The 22648-nt window shown below is 34.4% G+C and overlaps 1 protein-coding gene across 1 annotated transcript; it reads left to right on the forward strand.

The window, feature by feature from the left end:
- On the forward strand, nucleotides 10609-22482 carry LOC109727796 (probable beta-D-xylosidase 2). Its single transcript, XM_020257976.1, is given in 7 exon segments — nucleotides 10609-11178; nucleotides 18024-18317; nucleotides 18529-18698; nucleotides 19227-19324; nucleotides 20218-20568; nucleotides 21153-21566; nucleotides 21652-22482. Coding segments are annotated over 7 exon segments (2352 nt in total). The 5' UTR covers nucleotides 10609-10749; the 3' UTR covers nucleotides 22248-22482.

Consider the following 22648-nt stretch of genomic DNA (forward strand, 5'->3'; position numbering starts at 1 on the left):
AAGCCATTACATTGAAACAGGATCCAAATTTAGCGTTCGGTAGAAACATATAAGATTCAAGTTCAAATATTAATCAGATTCAACAAATCTTTCTGTTGGTACCAAAACTAGCTCTGAACAAAAATAATTAAGAATCTATCATCACACAACCATGTTAAGTAGAAGGAAAGTAAAAAAGCCAAAAGTTAACTACTTGAGGGGCATGCTCAACTCAAAACCTCATGAATTATTAATTATTCTTTTTTCTTTTTCTTTTTTTTTTTCCTCTCTTGGGTGGTTAGCATTGGAATAAGCTTCCCCCCCTATCAAAATAAATATATTATTATGGGGGTGGTGATGCATGGTGTGGTCCCATGCCCACTATTCCCATCCCTATTGTATCTTTTTGATCTTTCCTACTTTGTTACTCAAAATCCCATGCCCAATCTTCTTCTCATTTTAAGTGCCTGCAGCCAAAAATAAAGCCCATGCCTGGAAAGGCAGCATCATGGCATGGAGTGGAAGTTAGCCAAAATCTAATGGAGAAATTATTGCATGCTATACATGCATGGCCAATACACTTGAGTTCTCTTATGTTAAGTATATTTCTGAATCGTTTTTCTACTGAATTTTTTGGTATCATAGTCAATTCTAAACTTCTTCAGTTCTCTTATAGGTCATGGTTCAAATCTCCTTGGTATCATAGCTAATTCCAAACCTCTTCAGTTCTATTAGAATATGGTTCAAATTTTCTGTGTAGTTAGTATCAGAACTAATTTCAAACCTTCTTAGTTCTCTTAAGACACGGTTCAAATGTATCAAAGCTAATTCCAATCCTTTTCATATCTCTTAGGACATGGTTTAAATCCCCTTTGTACAGTTGGTATCAAAGCTAATTCCAAACCTTTTCAGCTCTCTTAGGACACGATTCATATCTCCTTCATATAAATTAACATCACTTATCTCATATCTTAATTTCATGTCTTAAATCGTATGTTCAAATCCGCTTTGCGCATTGTCAATGTGTTCTAAGTTCACTTTACGTATCGAAATTTTTAAAAATCCTTTTCTCATATAATAAACAACAAATTTTTTGTCACCTTTAATATTTGTTACTATTTTATGCTCAAGCAACAGATTCTTTAAACTTACAATAGTTTTTAATTGGAAAACTATTTATGCTGTATCACATCCAATGATTTTAATTTAAATTCTAAGGCATCTAAATTTGGGATAATAGCATATAGATTGTAGTGCATGCATGCATGCAATAATTTCTTAATTATATCTTTAGCTATATATATATATAGAGAGAGAGAGAGAGAGAGAGAGAGAGAGAGAGAGAGAGAGAGAGAGAGATGTATATTTTTATTTTTTTTATATTTTTATTTTTTGTATGGAATAAGATAAAAGCCTTTGTGGTTGGTGCACTTTTTGTTGCCTCCTCCTTTTTTTTAACTTTTTTTTTATTTTTTTGGCTTGTACATAAATTTACCTTCAAAGAATTATTAATAATACTTTGTCATTTGGGGTCCCTTACTGGTGAGCCATCTTTTTCTCCTATTTATTACTTACCTTGAGGTCCAAGAAGTAGCTTTAAATAGCAGAAAAGGGGAAAAGAGGAATAATTACTAACTAAAAATCTTAAAATTTGGTTCCTATTTTTAAAGTAGAATTACTTGCCTACTTATTTGTTGACTTTATAATTTATTATTATTATTATTATTATTATTTTGAAATTATAATTATCATTCTGACTCGTACATTATATCAATTATTAAATTTAAAAACATCTAGGGGTGTTTGGTTCGTTCAAAAAGCGTGAAAGGAAGTTTTTCATGAAAAATCATTTTTCAGCTTTTCATCCCTTTGGTTTTTAAAAAATTAGGCTTTTATGATTTTTTCTTTTCATATATTATAGAAAAGTAGTACATATGTTCATTTTTCTAAAAAAATGGGAAAAAGAAAATGCTAGTTTTTAATAAAATATGAGAAAAAGATTTTCAAAAATGTTTATTTTCGTTCAAACCAAACAGGCGAAAAATTGAAAAAAAAATTCAATGAAATATTTTTTTCTTGAATTTTTTTTTTTTTAACCACTTTTTCGTGGAACCACACAGTCTCTTGGTTTATTATCTTTGTGAAATATTGTAAAATGGGTAAATGATTATAACATTACTACCATAACATTACTTTTAACTTTTTCTTAATTAATGCACCAATTTTATAATAATAATTATTACTACCACTTAATTATGGTATAAGTGTTAGGGAGGTGATGGTGATGAGGAGAAGCATCATATCCAATTTTAGCAACCATGGCATAAATGTGAAGGGGGAGTTGATGATGATGGGTGGAGCATCCAATCAAGATCCAATTACTCATTCCTTTGTGGGGCCCACAAGAAAAAAAAAGAAATTAAAAAATAAAAAAGCAATTTTTTTGGAGTTTAAAAAAAGTGCTTTTTTTATTTTTTCTTTTTTGTGGGCCCCACAAATAATGCTTTGCCCCCTCTCTTCTCTTGTGTACTTATTTGTTAGGGTATATAAGACTTGTTATGGAAGCAAGGTTAAATTAAGACCATTGCATTTGGTCAGTGTTCCTGATCACTGTAAAGCTTCATTTGGATTAAAAAGTCATGTGACTTATTTTAGTTATTATGGCATAAATGCTTGGGTTGGTTACCTTTAATAGGATTATTATTATGTCATATATGTCATACTCAATTTAATAATTAAGTGGGAAATGATTTGGATCTGCTACAATGTTCTTCTTACAAGATTTTGATGTATTGATAAATATTTTACCTATAAGTAATTATATTTTTTTAACGAACCCTAATAGCGAGGGTATATTTGAAAATATTTGGACTTTTGCAGGATTGAACTTTATAGGGATATATTTGCTATTCGATATGTTTACCGGAAGCTGTATGCAATGAACCAAAACAATAAAGTTCAGTGTGTAAATTGAAAGAATTGAGATTTGATGATCAAAACGAAACATTATTACAAGCTTAGTAATCAAGATTTGAGATTTTGATGATCAAAATGAAACATTATTACAAGCTTAGTGATCAACGGTGGCAACTTTATTTCTTGAGCCTTTTATATTCTAATCAAAATAAATATTTATTTATTTTCGAGCTATATATATCAAGTCAAACACAAGTGAGCTAAGTTCGGCTCGTATTCGACTCGTTTATTTTTTAAGCTGAAAAACTGAGCTCCTGATTAGCTCGTTTATTAAACAAGCGAGTCGAGTTTGAGAGCCAATTTCTAGTCGAACACGAGCCAGCTCGCGAGCAGCGAGCTCGATTGACAGCAATAAGCATCAATGACTAACTATACAACTGATGAAAATGCTCACTCCTCTTTTATATGATTATTGTAACATTTATATATCTAGCTTTACAAAATAATTAAACCAAATAGAAAAGATATACAATTAATTACCCTTTTCATAATCACAGAAAATTTGTGAAGGAAGAGCTCTCTAAATGAAGATTAAGAAAGGTTTTTTATATACTTTTATTATCGAAGGAGATAAAGTATAAAATGTTATATATTTAGGGTGGTTTTCTATATTTTACTAAAAGAAGGAAAAAAAAAAAAACTTCTACCAATAAACAAAAAAGAAAAGGAAATTTTGGGAACATGAGGGGTTATTTGCATGTGCAAGCAACTTAATTTTGGAGCATCCAATCAAAATAAAATCAACTTAGGTAAAAGATATATTATCTTAATTTGCTCTTTAATCTTCACCAGTAAACAAAAAAGAAAAGGTCAAAAAAGGAAAGATGCATTATTCTTTTCGTTCTAATTGAGACAAATAATAAACACAAGAGTATATCATTATGCCCAACTAGGGATGCAAACGGGGCGGATCCGGGGGCGGGAGAGTTCCCCCACCTCCCGCTCCATTTCTTATCTGGGCGGGGCGGATTCGGGGCGGGTTACTTTTCATTTTATTTTTGGCTCCTACTTACCGCTCCATTTGGGGCGGATCGGGGCGGGAGCGGGGCGGGAGCGCGGATTTTTAACGGATCGGGGTAGATTAAAGGAAGAAAAGAGTCTCCCGCCTCCTGCTCCATTTACTTGGCGGATCGGGGCGGATTCAGGGCGGATTATATTTTTCTATATTTTTTGTTCCCACTTACCATCCCATTCGGGGCGGATCGGGGCGGAGCTCCACCAACCCGGATCCATTTGCATCCCTATGCCCAACAAGTTTAATTCATTTTTATTTTATGTGGTAAAAAGGTATCGAATTTAGCTGAATTATGCACTATTTTGAGTACGCTATCCAATTTTTGAAAATTTTAATTTTACTATCCAATCTTTCAATTTGTTTGAATGAGTTAGTACCAGCGAGATCTTGACTTTAAACTTTGAGTGCGACGTTTATCTTTACATGTTTATTTAGTATGTTTTATGTAATTTACGTAATTATAAATTTATAAGAGTGAGTAATAAACTTAAAATGTAAAGTCAAATTATATTTATCGACCGATTTAAATCAAACAAATTGAAAGTTTGGATAGTAAAATTAAAATTTTAAAAGTTTTAAGATGCCCTATATATATTTTTACCATTATTTTAAGATAATTTTGTTACAAAACAAAAGAAAGAGATTATATAATATAATGCTTCTACTCAATAATATGGAACCACTGGAAATAACTGATCTAAACTCAAATTAATGTCTTTATTTTAAGATAATTTATTTAATTAGGGTTTATCTACAAATTTTTTAAGGCTATTTCCCAAGCTCAAAACCTTATCAATCCTATTGTTAGGAATATTGGTTTCATATTGATGTAAAATTGAATTATAGCTAGTTAATTAGTATATAAAGTGAGAGATTTTTACACTTATCAGTTTAAATTTTTGGTTTAGATCTGAACTCTTTAACATAATATCTGCTTAAAATTTAGGGCATGGCTCAGTGTTTTTTTTTTTTTTTGGGTCCAATTAATCCTGCTTCAACCTAGTTTTCTCTGGCTCTCATCTAGTTTTGTCGAATTCCAGTGATTCAGTTTCGCTCGATTTAGTTTAGATATTTTGAAATATTAATTACAGTTATGTCTCGTATAAGTTTACTGTATTCGAGCTACATGCTGACACTTAATTTAAAAATGATTATCATATTGAATACAAAATAAAATTTTGACCTGTATATAATGTGAATATTTACATTTTTTTTAACAATTAACCCTTCAAAAATAAATTTGCCATGTCCTTTGCTTTAACTTGATCCACATGCATAATTTATGTTAAAATATTTGGCAACCTAGGAAACTAATTTATGCCATGCTAGGGTTGGGTAGTGTAGTCCATGTTCAAGTGCATGCAAAGAAACTTTCACATGGAGCCCTCACAAGATTCTTATTTAATTTACACCCCAATTTATCATCAACTTATTTGCTTATTTATTTAGTTAAAAAGGTTAATTAACATATTTGTTTAACCCTCAAAAATTATGAATCTATAGGTAGTGTGCATGCACTGGTGAGAAATTAATTAGAATCTAACTAATTTAATGTATTCCATGGCATTTAAAATGTCTAAATTAATAAATGTTTACTAATTTTAAGTTGAGTTCTCATAAATTATATAATTACTGTTCTGTACTGTTGATTATTGAAACCGCTTGATGTCTTAGTACTTATTAGTTTTCAAATCCTATGATTCTTTTTTAATTTGTAGGCCCTTTAAATGGCGTGGGATCGTGCTTACCTGATTAGTTTTTGATTTTAAGACATTGATCAATTAATAAGAAAAATAAAAGTGTAGTGCATGAGACATTGATCAAGAATTATACGGTTGGGATGACTGCAGTTCTTTCTAGAGTTAAGTAGTATCTCTAGGGTTAAGTGGTCTCCACAGGGTATAGTATTAATCCAAAAATTAGAAATGATTAAAGGGGCTGACCTAAGGGCCAAAAATTAAGTCAGAAACGCCAAATCCCTTATGCTTCCGATAGCATAATAGCTCTACTATATATATAGAGAGAGAGAGAGAGAGAGTCTGGTTGAAATACTATTGATAACACAAAGCGTTTGGTGCTATCGAGTTTTCCGCCGTTAGATTTAACTCTTTGACTATTTTCACCTGTTAGATTATACTATTCAATGAATAAATCACTCAACCCCAGGGGGTCTACGTCATTTTGACCATATATTTTTTTATTTAAAGGTCGAAAATCCAACAACACAAATAGCCTGGTGCTATTTATAGTATTCCAACCTAATTTTATATATATATATATATATATATATATATATATATATATAATGTAANATATATATATATATATATATATATTGGAATTAGACTGGAATACTATTAATAGTAAAATCCTCTTTTGGCTATCAAATTTTTAATCCTTGGATGAAAAATTGTAGGGTTAGAATGATATTAGTCAGTTAGAGTTGAGTGGTCCCTCTAGGGTTGAGTGGTCCCAACTGGGTTATAGTATTTAATCCAATGGTTAGAAATGATGAAAAGAGTTGATCCAAAGGCTAAAAAAACTGGTAGCAACAATGAGATTTTGCTACTAATAGTAGCCCAGTCCAACTCTATATATTGAGCTCCTATGCTTTTAAAAGTATCAAATTATTGGTGCTTGTAAATTTTTAGGCCTTGGATTAATAGATGTGCAGTTAGGATGATGTGGGCCTCCTTGGATTAAGTGGGTGCTTGGTTGAATAGTATAATATAACAGATGAAAATGATCAAAGCCGTAGATTTAACAGTAAAAAATTCACAAGCACAAAGTGCTTGGTGCTTTTACAAACACCATAGCCGAACTCATATAGAATTATATATATATATATATATATATAATGTGGGAGCGTGCGACTTTATTGAGGAACTTCTTAACGAAACCTCCTTAAAACAATTTGATAAGCCGTGTGTGATTTATTGTGCGTTCAAATCTAAAAATTCCATTCTAATCTAATAATTTTTATCTGAACTTTAGTACTGTATTATATTATATAATGTATTTGGAGTAATCAAAAGATAAATAATGAGGTGTTCCTCATACAAAGTTTTTTTTAAAATTTTTTTTTTTGCTTGGTGATCATAACCACACTCCCATATTATATTATTATATATTTAGCAATGGTATCTTCAGAAGCACGTAGCAGTTAAGCAAAGCATATGTAGATGATCATTTTATCCATGCTTTAAAGTTAAGAATTTCTTTAAATTTCGTGCACCGTCCTATATCCACTCCAAAAGAAAAAAGGTAATATTAAGCCGACTTATATATATATATTCTGGATATTTTTCTAGAAAATATTTTAGGCCTTTTTGGCACCAAAAAAAAAAAAAAAAACTGGTTTTCGGATTTGTTGCAAGGTTTGGTTATTTTTTTAGTTTATATATTCGGGATCAAATTCGGTTTTTTCGCAAGAAATGGGGAGCATTTGATCAGATCTTAAAAGAGCCTTCAAAATTTAATATAACGGTGGACAAAAACTGTTAAAAGTATTTTAGAAATTAGTATATATTTTTATGTAAATTAAGGTAATATTTTTTATGTCAATTATACGTTAAAAAAAAAAGGAGGGGAGAATTTCTAATTGCATGCAATGCATGTAGATTGAGTTGATATGGTATGCTGAGGTTGTAAAAATGTTTAAACATCAAAGTTATCTTAATTTTTTGTGAAAACTGAAGTTTAACACCACTGCTCACATGTTAAGTAGATATGTACCAAGCTAAAAATGATACATAATATTTGCGTAGGATACTGAGAATGGATAGACGGAAAAGATGACAATTGATCATTTTATTTCAGTTAATATAGTATATATATATATATATATAGTATATTATATATATAGAATTAGGCGTGGAAATACTATTATAGTAAAATGCATCTTTTACTATCAACGTTTTTAACCCTCTGGATGAACGAAAATTGTAGGGTTCATGGGAATTGATATTAGTCGGTTTTTAGAGTGAGTGGTCCCCTAGCGGTATGAGTCTCCACTGGAAACTGGGTTATAGTTATTTTAATCCACATGGTTATAGGAAAATAATGACAAGGTTGATCCAAGGCTAAAAAACTGGGTAGAACATATGAAATTTTGCTACTAATAGGTAGTCAGTTCCACTCATATTATATAAATATATATATATACTATACTCTTTATGAGGTATAATTAAATTCTTTTATATTTATACGTTTTTGGCCTATTAGATCTATTCCTATTGATTATTACTTCACCTGTTAGATCATTACTAGTCAACAACCATCACTCATATTCTAAAAGACCACTACTATTCTAACCGAAAATCACTATTATCCGTAACCGCCCATTGCCTATCCAATGGCGCGATAATTTATGTAGTATAGTATAGGGTCAGGGTCTATACTCATAATAGTATAGTAGTCCTATTCTCTCTATCCAGCGTATATATTATATATATATATATAATTATATCATATAGAATTAGGCTGGAAATACTTATTAATAGTAAAAATGCGTATCTTTTACTATCAACGTTTTTAACCCTTGGATGAAAAAATTGTAAGGGTTCAGGAATTGATATTTAGGTCGGTTTTAGAGTGAGTGGTCCCCTAGGGTAGTCGTCCCCACGAGGTGGGTTATAGTTATTTTAATCCAACTGGTTTAGAAAAATAATGACAAGAGGTTGCATCAAAGGCTAAAAACTGGGTAGAACATATGAATTTTGCTACTAATAGTAGCAGTTCCACACTATATTATATAATATATTATATATACTATACTCTTATGAGTATAATTAAATTCTTTTATATTTATACGTTTTTGGCTATTAGATCTATTCCTTTGATTATTATCACCTGTTAGATCATACTAGTCAACCAACCATCCACTCATATTCTAAAAGACCACTACTATTCTAACCGAAAATCACTATTATCCTAACCGCCATTCCTATCCAATGGCCCGATAATTTATGGTATAGTATAAGGGTCTATACTCATAATAGTATAGTAGTCCTATTCTCTCTCTCCCCATATATATATATATATATATAGTGAGGCTACTATGCTATTGGAAGCACGGAGCCTTCCGTGCTTTCAGCTCGTTTTCGATGTTGCGACTTTCGAATCGTCGATCGGCGCCGTTAAACTTGATCTAGAGTATTTGAAGTACCTAGAAAATAAATTTTATGATTTTACGATATCATTTGCCTAGTGAACGAAGAGGCTCAAAATCAACGACTGAAAATAAAAATCTTACAAAATATAATAATATGACATTAAAATTTTAAATCAAAGATATTGATCTTATTTTATATAGTATAAAAAATTTTAGCATATATATACTCATGTAGTACTTTAGCATATATATATACTCATGTGGTACTTTCAATATTTTAAATCTTAATTATATCGGCACATTGATCATTCTCTAGCCCTCGGGCTAATGCTGGAGAACCACTAAACCCAAGGGAGGCTCACTATCACCCCAAGTACTCTACAATTATTTTCGTACTTTTAAGTCATTTTCGATTATAGAATTTTTGAAGCGACGATTCATACACTTAAATATGATTTAGAGATCGAATTTGAAACTCCTAGAAACGAAATTCATAATTTTTCAACATAATTACGTTACGATCAAAAGATCTAAAGATTCACAATTTTTAACGACTAGTGTGGAATGCTGCTAGTTTAACAATTTAAAAAAATTCGAAATCATTTGAATTTTTGATAGAAAATTTCATTCACTATCTAGAAAAAGATCAATAGCTCTAACCTTAAATTGAAAAATTCGATCTCCTATTTTTAAACGGTCATTCGGTTTTGACCGTTCATTTTATACTTGCTTAATAAACTTAGTTATAATTTCAAAAAATTATAAAATTTATTTTTAAAAGTTCTAACTGCTTTAAATCATATTTAACGTTATGAATAGGCAATTTGAAAACGACTTATGAATACGAAGATCTCTATACTTATAAGAATATAAAAGCCCTAAATTTTTTTTTTTTTCCTATCTGCTTTGTTTATTTTTTAATTTAAAAATAAACTTAGCTGGACTTGTGAAGCAACTAAATTTCGAACTTAGAATCTCGAATACCAATCATTAATTTCTTTATCACTTGTGCTAGGAACGACCGGTGGCCTGTGGCAGTGTTTGGATTGGGGATAAGGGGTTATATTTTGTATTCGAGAATAGTAATTTTTCGGTATCTGAAATAATCTGGTATAACTATCTCTACCAACACCTCCATTTTCTACATATAACTACATATTATTTTTTTTATTCCATATTATCTATCCAAACGCTATTTTTTTTGTCCCCGGGAACAATCTAATTTTTATCCAAACGCTATTTTTCTTATCCCCATACTTATACCTATCCCTGTAATACCCGAACCAAACGCTACCGCGTAGGTTTTTAATAGTGGTTCTACAGGCTTATTCAAACAAAAAATAATAAAAAATAAAATAAAATCTGCCTCCCGTGAAAAGTGGCGCGACGCATTGTACATTTTTAAATGGCAAAACCATATATTCCCCTTCTTATTCTCCCTAGAATAACTCACCCCCCCCTATCCACCTCACTTATCCCCTCTCTCTCTCTCTCTCTCTCTCTCTCTCTCTCTCTCTCTCTCTCTGAATAATAAATAAATGAATAAATAATTCTAATTCCTCTATTCCTCCTCACTCCCTCCAAATCCAAATCCAAATCCCTATTTATACCCCCACCTCCACTCCTCACTCCAAATCACTCTTCCTCCCCCCACAATTCCCCTGCAATGTCTTCCAAACCCTTCTCCCTCCTCCTCCTCCTCCTCCTGCTTCTCTCCACCGCAATTCTCCTCCGCTGCGCGGCGGGGGCAGGCGCAGCTGCGGCGGCGCAGCGCGGGGCGTTCGCATGCGCGGCAGGGGGGCCGGGGGCGGGGATGCGGTTCTGCGACGCGTGGGCGCCGGTGCGGGAGCGCGCGCGGGACCTGGTGGCGCGGCTGACGCGGGCGGAGAAGGTGCGGCTGCTCGGCGACGGCGCGGCGGCCGTGCCGCGGCTGGGGATCGCAAAGTACGAGTGGTGGTCGGAGGCGCTCCACGGCGTCGCCAACACGGGTCCCGGGGTCCGCTTCGGCGGCGCCTTCCCCGGCGCCACCAGCTTCCCCCAGGTCATCACCTCCGCCGCCTCCTTCAACGCCTCCCTCTGGCAGCTCATCGGCACGGTACGTATCTATCATTCTATCGTAATTGTTGTGCCTTCTATTCACATTTCACAAACGTTCGCGATGTTTCCATCTCTTTATAATATTCTCACTCTCAAAAATTATGAAAAATTATGTTTCTTTTTTAATATAGGATTTATATAAAAAAAAGTATATTAAATTACGAAAAAAAATATAGAGAACTAATTGCAATAACGTAGATTGTGTAAGGACTATTCATACATTTTACATTAATGTGAAAATAAGAGGAATACGAATATCATAACCATAATCCATGCATAGTAACCTTTTAATAACTTATTATTATTTTTTTCTTTTTAATCATAGTAAAGTGCTCATCAGAGTGTATTATGAAGTTAGGTATCTTCATTTTTTAGCTCGTATTACATTAATGTGAAAATAAGAGGAATACGAATATAATCAACATAATCCATGCATAGTAACCTTTTAATAACTTATTATTATTTTTTTCTTTTTAATCATAGTAAAGTGCTCATCAGAGTGTATTATGAAGTTAGGTATCTTCATTTTTTAGCTCGTATTATGTTGATTATTATAGTAATATACTCGATAATTAAAAAGCGCTTTTTTTAATTGCCTCCGAAAACTAAGGGCCTACGTGCAAAAGCATACACACACCTGCAACTCATAGGTAAATATGAATGCCAATATCAACTTTATATGGGTTTCTATGCAATTTTGCACTTTTTTGTCCATGAATTAAATCAACATCTAGCCATTTTGAGAGTTCATGCCAACAAAAGATATGGTTACAAAATAAACTTTTAAAATAATATTATATATTGTGGAAGCGTGATTTTTTTTTATACCAATTGTTGGAACCGGTATTTGTCCATAAAACAAAATAATATGAAAAAGAGATATCGAGCAGAAAGAAGATAACGAAACTAATACTTTATTAATAAAAAGCAATTAATTACATTCTGAACAACACCCATGCAGTTATATCTACTATGGTTTATTTCTCTAATTAATTCATACCTAACTATATATAACAGATGATAAATTTAATTTTACTTTGGATAATTACAAATTCTAATCATAATCAAATAAAAGATTTAAATTTACCTGTAACTGTATTTTAATTAAGTTTGAATTATTATTTCCAACATCCTCTTTTAATCCAAATTTCATTTTCGATCAAACCGCAAATTCCGTGAAACATGCACTTTGATTTTGCAATCTTTATTGTTGTTGTTGTCGTTGTGTTCAAGTTGTGCACATGACGCCTGTCAAATAATTTCGCCATGGTTGAAATATTGGCCACCAGTAATTTTTATCATATCCATCAATCTTTACAAATTGCTGATGCCAAAAAATATCTTAAAAAACATATAATTTTGAAAAAATTGGATCGATATTAATTTTCTAATTTTGTGGTAGGCGAGGAAAGTCTGATAGACATGAATGTCTGTTCGGTACATTGATCTCGATTTATAAATTTTCATGTGCTTTCTATTTTCGTAAATCTAATTTGTGATCTGCAACTTGGATCATATTAAAATAATGGTAAACTTCCTTCCTACTTTGTTGCATAATTTCTTCATCAACAGAAATTTCTTCAACCATATTATAATTATGAACTTTCTCATTAGCCTGAATCTCATCATTTTGATCAACTGCATACTCTTTACAAATCTTATCTTTTTCATGATCTTGATCAGATTTTTTTTTTCCAATTTTTTTTACAAATGGGGTTCTCTATATTTTCACCATGGGTTGAATTTTTTTTTCTTTTTTTTGAATTTCATTCTCTTTCTTCAAATATTCTCCTCCAATTTTCGATAGTATTCTCCACGCTTCTGATGTCGTCTTTATCGTTGAATTTTTTCCAACCAACGATAAATCCACTGGTTGAAAAATATCTGATAGAAGTTCTCTATCTCTTTTTCTAGATTTTTTTTTATCAAATTTTTTTCATAAGTTTTATTTTCCACTAAATCCCACAAATCTAGGATTCTAAAAAATATCGAATGATAATTTTTCATCGTTTAAAGTTCGTTCCATCGAACTTTGGTAAATTAGGTTGAATAAACCAATCTAAATCTATAACAAAATTTGAAAATCTGAAAAATAAATTTCAAATTTATATCTTTCGGTTTGGATGACGTTCTTAGTTCATCGAGATCTCACCGAATTATTTTGTACTTCGGCTTACTTGGCTATCTAGTCAAGTCTTCTTGAATCTCTTCATGGGTTCTCTTCGCTCTCTTTTCGTCAAGAGTCACAACCACTCGGTGTGTTGTGCGGAGGCCAATTTCTTCAAAATGATTTCTTCGCTTTGGTTTCACCTGAACGTCACTTTCGTCAATCAGCTACGAATTGGTTGAATTTAAGGCAGCTCGATCTCCAGTATATTGGATCTATACTCTTTTCAAATATGTTGACATTCAATTTATAAGTCACATGATACTTTTTTGCTCTGATACCACCTGTTGGAAATTGTTGAAACTGCTATTTGTGCTGATACCAATTATATAATCCAAGATATAAAATATAACAAAATAATATAGAGAAGAGATATTTGGAGGAGTAAGAAGATAACTAAACTAATACTTTATTAATAAAAAGTAATTAATTACATTCTGTACAACATCCATGCAGTTATATTTATTATGACTTTTTTTTTAATTAATTCATGCCTAATTATATATAGCCATCAAATCATAACAGATGATAAATTTTATTTTATTTTAGAATAGTGTGACGTGAGGCTGTAAACGAGTTAAACACGAGCGAGTTGAGAAACTGGCTTGTGTTCGTTCATTTGTTAGATGAGTCGAAAATAAGCTGACTCATTAAAATATCGAACTGAAAAATTTAACTTGTGTTCGGCTTGTTTAATAACGAACCAAACACGAACTGACTCATGAATTATAAGTTAGTACGTCGGTCCAACTGGAAGGCGAAAAGTCGGAAAAAAAAATTAGAATTTTAATCTAATGAAATAGAACACGAGCGAATTGATCCGAGCTCGTATTCGACTCGTCTATTAAATGAGCGATTGATTTTGAGCTCATTTCGAGCCGAATGCAAACCCTGGCATTGCGGTAGAGATGGAAATAACGGTAATGAGAGAGAGAGGATTTAGTGTTCTATGGATGACGTGGTGGACCCGGTGCACTAAAATTTTTCAAAAATAGTACAGTGTGTAGTACATTTATCTACCACTGTACGTTGACAACGCATAATGTATCTATGCGTGTGTTGTGCGACATCTAGCACTCAATGACAATGAGGTGGGTTAACACTTCAACACCTACTTCACATGATTGCTCATAAATATATATATATTTAAAAATCAGGTGAATTTAATTTTGGTCCCCAAACAATTTTAATCTTTAATTTTGTTATTATTTAGGTTTAAACTTTAATAAGGCACTGTTTGGATACTTGAAAATATTATTGTAATGTAATTATATGTTACGATATATGCTTAATTATAACAATAAGCAAATTTAGAGCATAGGCTTGCTCTTTTTCTACTGTTATAATAATTCACGGTACTTTTAAAATATTTTTACTCTTTTTTGGTACTCTAAAAAAAAAATCTAAATACACTTTTGTAAANATATATATATATATATATATAGTCCGGCTGGAATACTATCGATAGCACAAAATTTTTGGTGCTATTAAGTTTTCTGCGGTTAGATTTATCTTTTTTATCATTTTCATCCGTTCGATTATGTTATTCAACCAACCACCTACTCAACCCTAGAAGACCTACATCATCCTAATTATACATCTTTTAATCCATGTCGGAAAACTTAATAGCACAAAATCATTGGCGCTATTAATAGTATTCCAGCCTAATTATATATATATATAGAGTGAAGTTGGAATGCTTCTGAAAGTATGAAGTTTTTCACATTTTCAAGTCGTTTTGGATGTTGAGATTTTTGAATCGACGATCAGCTTCTTGAGACTTGATAGATTTAGTGATCGAAAGAACTCAAAATCAATAATTTGAACATAACTTATTTTTCTTCCAACATTTGTATGGACATAATTTATAATGAGTAATAAATAGTATGGGCTAAATATTCTCATCAACGGATTTTTGCCTCGTACAGCTACAGTACAATTTTTTCTCTTTCGCTGTAGCTATAGTACAATTCCTAAGACGAAACTTGTAGGACACTTAACACCGTTGTATTGTCATAAATGGCGAGCTAATTCACGGGCATAGAATTTAATTTAATTTTAGAAAAAAAAGTACTATATACGTACTCAAGATAAGTATAAATTTTGTACACATTTTGATAAGGCTAAATTACAGAAAATTTTTTTGTCAAAATTCAATTTTTTACTTTTGCTCCGTGTCATTTAAAAACCTACACTTTGCCCTCCTAAAAAATAAAAAATATTCACTTTAGATCCCGCCGTCAGTGTTCCGTTAGGGTTCTGTCTATATCCCATTATTATATATTTTTTTTATTTCCAAAATATCCTTTTACAGATAAAGGAGGATTGGGGAAGAAGAGGAAGAGGGAGAGGCATTTTGGCCATTTTATCAATATTATTAATACCGTACCCCTCCGGGAACATTTTTTATTTTTTAGGGGAGCAAAGTGTAGGTTTTAAATGACAGGGCGGATAAGTGAAAAATCGAATTTTGATAGAAAAATTTTCTGTAATTTCATGAGGTATTTATCATGTTGTTGTCAATGTTTTAAAACCCGCTTCCATTCATCCCTTTAAATCGAATAAATTAAAATTCGTTTTGAACCGTTTAAATCAGGCCAGCAATTTTTAATTTTGTTTATGATTGATTTTTGCTAATTTAATTTTTTTTATTATAAAAAAATTAAAAACTTATATTTTTCTTAATTTTATATAAAAATTATTATTTATAATTTTAAAATAATTAAATATTTACGATGTCGTGCTAATGTACCTGGTTTAACCCGCACCGATTAAACCAATAACTCTGGACCCAAAAATTTAATTTTTTTTTCTACTTTAGTTTTGTAATGCATACTTTGGGGTACACTTTGTGATATGCCTGTCGAAGGATTAATTGCACCGTTGGTCTCCAACATTTATCTATTTTAATTTTAGTTTTTAATCTCTTATTTTTTTTTACAATCAGGTCCTCAAGTTTAGAACTAATTGCAATATGAGGTCTCTGACCTTCTCTGATTGGCGGATTCGGCGCTATGCATACTACGAGCGTACCCAACAATTCAAGTCGTATTTTTCCCGCTCCAATATAATAATAGAATGATTACTTACGGGGACAATTTGGGGTACCCATACGAGACCTCTCACGGGGGCGTCCCATATTGTCCTTTGTTGGGATATTAGTTTATTACCTCAGAATGATTAATTGCACCGTTGATCCTCAACCTTTTTATATAATTTTTCATTGTGGTCTCCAACCTTTTATTTTCTTGCAATCATCGAACTCATGACCTTTAAAATTAATTGCACTATTGATTCATATCACTTTGGCCCCTAATCTCTTCTTCTCTTTAGATGTCCATCGCGTTAGGTCCAATCCCATTATCCTCATCAATATTTTTTTTTTGTGTCTACGTACCATGACGTTGAAGTACTTGTGCATATTGCGTACTGCCTCTTTTATAGAATGTGTGATACTATTGACGTTACGTCGGGAGTAGGAATGTCAACGGGTATGGATATCCGAAATTTTATCCGAATTCGAATCCGAATGAAACGAATATATTCGATGGATATGAATATAGATTTGGATATGGATATAAAAAATAGAAATCCGACGGATATGGATTTGGATATGGATTTTGATTGTACCCGACCAGAACCCGAATCCGACCCGAACCCGAACCGAACCCGAATTTATTTTGTATTATATATATAATATATATATATATATATATATATATATATATATATATATATATAAATTTAATGTTATATTTGAATTTGTATTTTAAAAATTTAGATTTAATATAATATATTTTGAAATATTAAAAAAAGAAATAATTGTTTCGGGTTCAAATTTTCGGGTTCAAGTTCGGGTTCGGATTTCGAATTTTTGATCAGGTTCGGGTTTGGATATGGATTTTTAAAATCCGTCGGGTTCGGGTTCGGATTCGGGTTCGGGTCTCGGGTTTGGAGTCGGATTCGGGTTCGGGTTTTTAAAAATCCGCCCCGAATCCGACCCGTTGACATCTCTAGTCGGGAGTGTTAGTTCCTAGACTCTTTAGAAAAATTTTTAAAAAAATCAAGATTGATCGAAGACTATCGTATCATAACCGTGTTTTATATGAGCAGGCTATATTTATTAGAGTTGACGTAGCCTATCTTATCAAAGTTAATATAAATTTGGATGATTGAAATCTAATTAAAATAAAATAAAAATATTAAAAATCAAATAGCGAAAAAAATAAAGTTAGGGACGAGAATGAAAAAAAAAAGGGTAAAGGTTAGGCATCTATGGTTCTATTAACACCCCAAATCCCCTATAAATTTGGTGGATCATGGTGAGCAGTACATTAATTAACTCTTATAATTTTATATTTTTAGAATAAGTAAATTCAGCTAGAGATGTAAGAGTAACTAGATTTCCAACTTGAGATTTTGAATATCAATTATTAAGTTTTTAGTCAACTATATTAAGTACAGCCGCTCTAGTAGAATTCTTGGTTTTTTTATTGATTTTTTTATAAGATAAAGACCGCGAGCTGCCGGCTTCGTTTATTTTTTACTTTAAAAACGAACAAAGTTGGAAATGTAAACAATCAGGTTTCAAAGTTGAGATCTCGAGTATTAACTATCAAGTTGTTAACCAACTGCACCAGGTACGATTGGTATTTCATGACTAGGGTGTAATGCAGGTCGTGTCGGATGAGGCACGTGCGATGTACAACGCGGGTCAGGCGGGACTAACGATGTGGAGTCCGAATGTGAACATCTTCAGGGACCCGCGGTGGGGCCGCGGCCAGGAGACCCCCGGCGAGGACCCCCTCGTTGCTGCGCAGTACGCAGCCGTGTACGTGCGCGGCCTCCAGCAGCCCTACGGCGGTTCCCCCGGGCACAGCCGGCTCAAGCTCGCCGCCTGCTGCAAGCACTACACCGCCTACGACCTCGACAACTGGAAGGGCCACAATCGCTACCAGTTCAACGCCATAGTATGTCTCTTCTTCGCTCAAAATCTATATAATTCTTGAACATTGACAGCATCATTGTCGTAGCAGATTCATTTCAATATTGTTGATGAGTCACTATCGCTCTTAAGTGTTGAATTTTTCACAACGGGTCATCGAAACTAGTGAAAAATTTCACCAGCTGAAAATTTTGATCATATTTAATAAACCTACTTACGAATATTTGTATACGTAGGTGAGCAAGCAAGATTTGGAGGACACATTCAATGTGCCGTTCAAGGCGTGCGTGGAGGAAGGGCAGGTGGCGAGCGTGATGTGCTCGTACAACCAAATCAACGGCGTGCCCTCCTGCGCCGACCCCAACCTCCTCAGCGGCACCGTCCGCGGCCTGTGGGGCCTCGACGGGTGAGTCCCGAGCTCAATTCGTAAACTACTAAATATATCAAATTTTAATTTATAGTAATTTCTAATTCAAACTTTTTCATAATCGAACTTAGATGAGTGAATAATGACGCATCACTTATATAAAATGATATGGTATCTTAATTATTAGCGCATTATTAATCACGATACTCTTACTCACTTCTATATTAACGATATTACAGGACTTGATTGCAATAATTCTGAAAATTCGAGTTGGAAATTGAAGCAAGTTAAATGCGTTTTGTTGATTTTAACTGAAACCTTTAAGTTTTCACTTGTTTCGATTTGAAACTTTTTGTCGAATTACTTACTGATTCTGTCAAATGCATTTTTAGCTGAGAAAGTATAAATTTTGTCAATAATTAATTTTAACATTTTTTTTAAAAAAAAATCTCTTATTAGCATTTACATTTTTAATAGTACATAACATTTTTCTTTTCCATTTTTTTTTTTTTTTTTTTTTTTGAGAGATAGATAGCACGCTACCCGTTTCGTTTACTTCATTTAAAAATAAATTGTCTCGGATTGCGACTCTGTAGGTGTTTTATACGGTGCTCAACGTTTCACCCACACCCCAGAAGATGCAGTGGCTGTTACGCTCAAAGCAGGTAATTTTTTAAAACAATCAATCCATTTTTGCTTATCTACTCACTCATCCAAAAAAAAAAAAAATAGAACAACTCATTTTTCTCTTTTCGTCAGCTTTTCTGTTAATATTTCATTAAGTTATATACAAAAGCCTTCAGATATCTTATCTAAATTTATCAAATATTCATTCACTTTAGTTTTCTTTAGTTTTAACTTAGTCACTGATTTAACGAAAAAAAATTAGTAGAATGGATAATAAAAAGGAAAAAATAAAACCACAGAGTATTAAATTAATACACTTTAAATCATAGGGTACTAAAGTGAGAAAGTATGAAACCATAGGGGTGGTATTTGAAGTTTTTCCTAATATATATCTATATATATAGAAGATTTGTCGAGAAAATGGTTATAACTTGTGGGATTAATTACTTCAATGCCCTCTGGAAAAGTTGTAATTTCATAAATGATGTTTGGAGGGATATTTATGATATATTTATATATTTAGAGATTTCATAAATGATGTTTGGAGGGATATTTATGATATATTTATATGTTAGAGGAGCATGCAATGAATGATGAGTCCGGCTACTATACTTTTATGAGTATTGGCTCCTTTATGCTTATAAATTTTTGGCTCTCAGATTTATTCTATTGATCATTTCCACCCGTTAGATCATACTATTCAACCAACTACCTACTTAACCCTAGAAAACCACTATCATTCTAAGTGAAAACCACCGTCATTTTAACCACACATTCTATCAATCAACGGTTAAAAATTTATGAGTACAAGGGCGTCTATACTTATAAAAGTATAGTAGCCCAACCATGAATGATGTATTTAGATATATTATGTTTGGAATAACCTTTCACTCATACAAAATTTGGTGTATTGTGATGTCTTTTACTGTAGGATTGGATCTGGACTGTGGGCCTTTCTTGAGCAAGCACGCGGAAAGCGCGGTGCAGCAGGGGAAGATCAGCGACGCCAACATCGACGCGGCCCTGATCCACACCGTCATGGTCCAAATGAGGCTAGGGATGTTCGACGGCGAGCCGTCGAAGCAGCCCTTCGGAAACCTCGGCCCGCGGGACGTCTGCACCCAGGCCCACCAGGACCTGGCCCTGCAAGCGGCCCGGCAAGGGATCGTGCTGCTCGACAACGACCGAGGAATTCTGCCTCTCTCTCGAGATCGCGTCTGGACCGTCGCTGTCGTCGGCCCGAACTCCGACGCCACCCTCACGATGATCGGAAATTATGCCGGTAAATTTGAAAGAGAGAGAGAGAGAGAGAGAGAGAGAGAGAGAGAGAGAGAGCAAAAAAAAAGAGATTCATTTCTTTAGTATTCGGCCCATTAAAGGCCCAATGGGCTTCTTTTTTTTTGATTGTCCATCTTTGGTTAATTTGCAGAGAGGCCCCTCCACTATACACAGCTTCGAAAATGATCCTATAGTTTTCCTTTTTATTTAGGATTTTTTTTTTTTTCATCTGACCTTGGAACTCTTGAGGGGTGTTTTGATCTAAAGTTTATACTCTTGAGGGGTGTTTTTTTACCGAATTCCTGTAACATTTAACAACCAATTACTAGTGAATAGTTAACGGAATTGTTTAAATTATGTCATCTAACAAAATAACTCTAATAATCGCAAAATTCAAAAGAAAACCAAACTCCAGGAGTTTCTAATTTAAGAGAAAAACAAAAAACAAAATTAAAGTTGCCGGCTCTGTTTTGAAAGTCACAATGGTTGGAGGGTCTCTTTGCAATTTTATATATTGCATTTTTTTTTTCTTCTTTTTTTTTTTTCTGGGAAGAGTTTGCACTAATGAGATCTTGTATATGGTGTTAGGTAATCCATGTAGGTTCACAAGCCCTCTGCAAGGGATTGGGCGATACGTGAACACAATTCACCAAAAGGGTTGCACCAATGTGGCCTGTGTAGGGAACCAGCCCATCGAGGCGGCGGCGGGCGCGGCCCGCGTCGCCGACGCGACGATCATGATTGTGGGCCTCGATCAGTCCGCAGAGACCGAGGCGTTGGACCGGGTGTCGCTCCTCCTCCCGGGCCGGCAACAGGAGCTGGTGTCGAAGGTGGCGGCGGCGGCGCGGGGGCCGGTCGTCCTGGTCCTCATGTGCGGCGGGCCCGTGGACGTGACGTTCGCGAAGAACGACCCGAAGATCGGCGCGATTCTTTGGGCCGGGTACCCGGGCCAGGCCGGAGGCGCGGCGATCGCCGACGTTATATTTGGCGCCTACAATCCAAGTACTTTTTCGTCTCCAGGTGTTACAGCGCTATTCGAAAAAACACTAATAATTTTTTTTATTTATTTTATTTTTTTATTTTACAGGTGGTAAGCTCCCAGTGACGTGGTACCCCGAAGAGTACGTGGATACGGTTCCTATGACCGATATGGCGATGCGACCCGACCCGGCCCGGGGCTACCCGGGCCGGTCGTACCGGTTCTACACCGGTCCAGTGGTCTACCCCTTCGGCCACGGACTCAGCTACACCCGGTTCGCCCAGTCGCTCGCTGAACCGCCTCCGGCCTTGCTCGCCGTCCCGGTCCGGGGCCGTCCCCGGCTCAACTCGACCGGGCCGGGCTGGGCGGCGGTCCGGGTGGACCGCGCGCGGTGCGAGGGCCTCGTGATCCCGGTCCACGTGGACGTGGCGAACGTGGGGGGCCGCGACGGGGCCCACACGGTGCTCGTGTATTCGAGGCCCCCGCCACGTGGCGGGTCGGCGCCCGGGAAGCAGCTCGTGGCGTTCGAGAAGGTACACGTGGCGGCCGGGGGGAGGGTCCGCGTGGAGGTGGGCGTCGACGTGTGCCGGGACATGAGCTTCGCTGACGTCAGCGGGGTGCGGAGGATCCCGATCGGCGATCACAGCATCCAGATCGGCGATTTGCTGCACTCCGTCTCGCTAACGGTCCAAGCCCACGTCTAAAAAACGTCCCCTCGACATTTTAGAAATTACGCATTGGTCCTCCATTTATTATTATAGGAACTACGAATTATTATTTCAATTTGGGAACCAGGAAAAAAAAAATGTTAGGGGGAGAGTCGCAAGAGTCTCTCGTTTGAAAACAGGAAAGAAAAGGGCAAATTATGACTGTATTGATGTATTGATTCAGGCACTGAGAATTATATTGGGGGGAGATCAAATGAAATTAATTATGAAATTATGCAAGTAGGATATATATATATATATATATAGTTGGACTGGGCTACTATTAGTAGCAAAATCTCATTATTACTATCAGTTTTTTAGCCTTTGAATCAACTCTTTTCATTATTTCTAACCATTGGATTAAATACTATAACCCAGTGGGAACCACTCAACCCTAG

Source organism: Ananas comosus, linkage group 23, assembly GCF_001540865.1.
Source record: "Ananas comosus cultivar F153 linkage group 23, ASM154086v1, whole genome shotgun sequence".
Taxonomy (NCBI): domain Eukaryota; kingdom Viridiplantae; phylum Streptophyta; class Magnoliopsida; order Poales; family Bromeliaceae; genus Ananas; species Ananas comosus.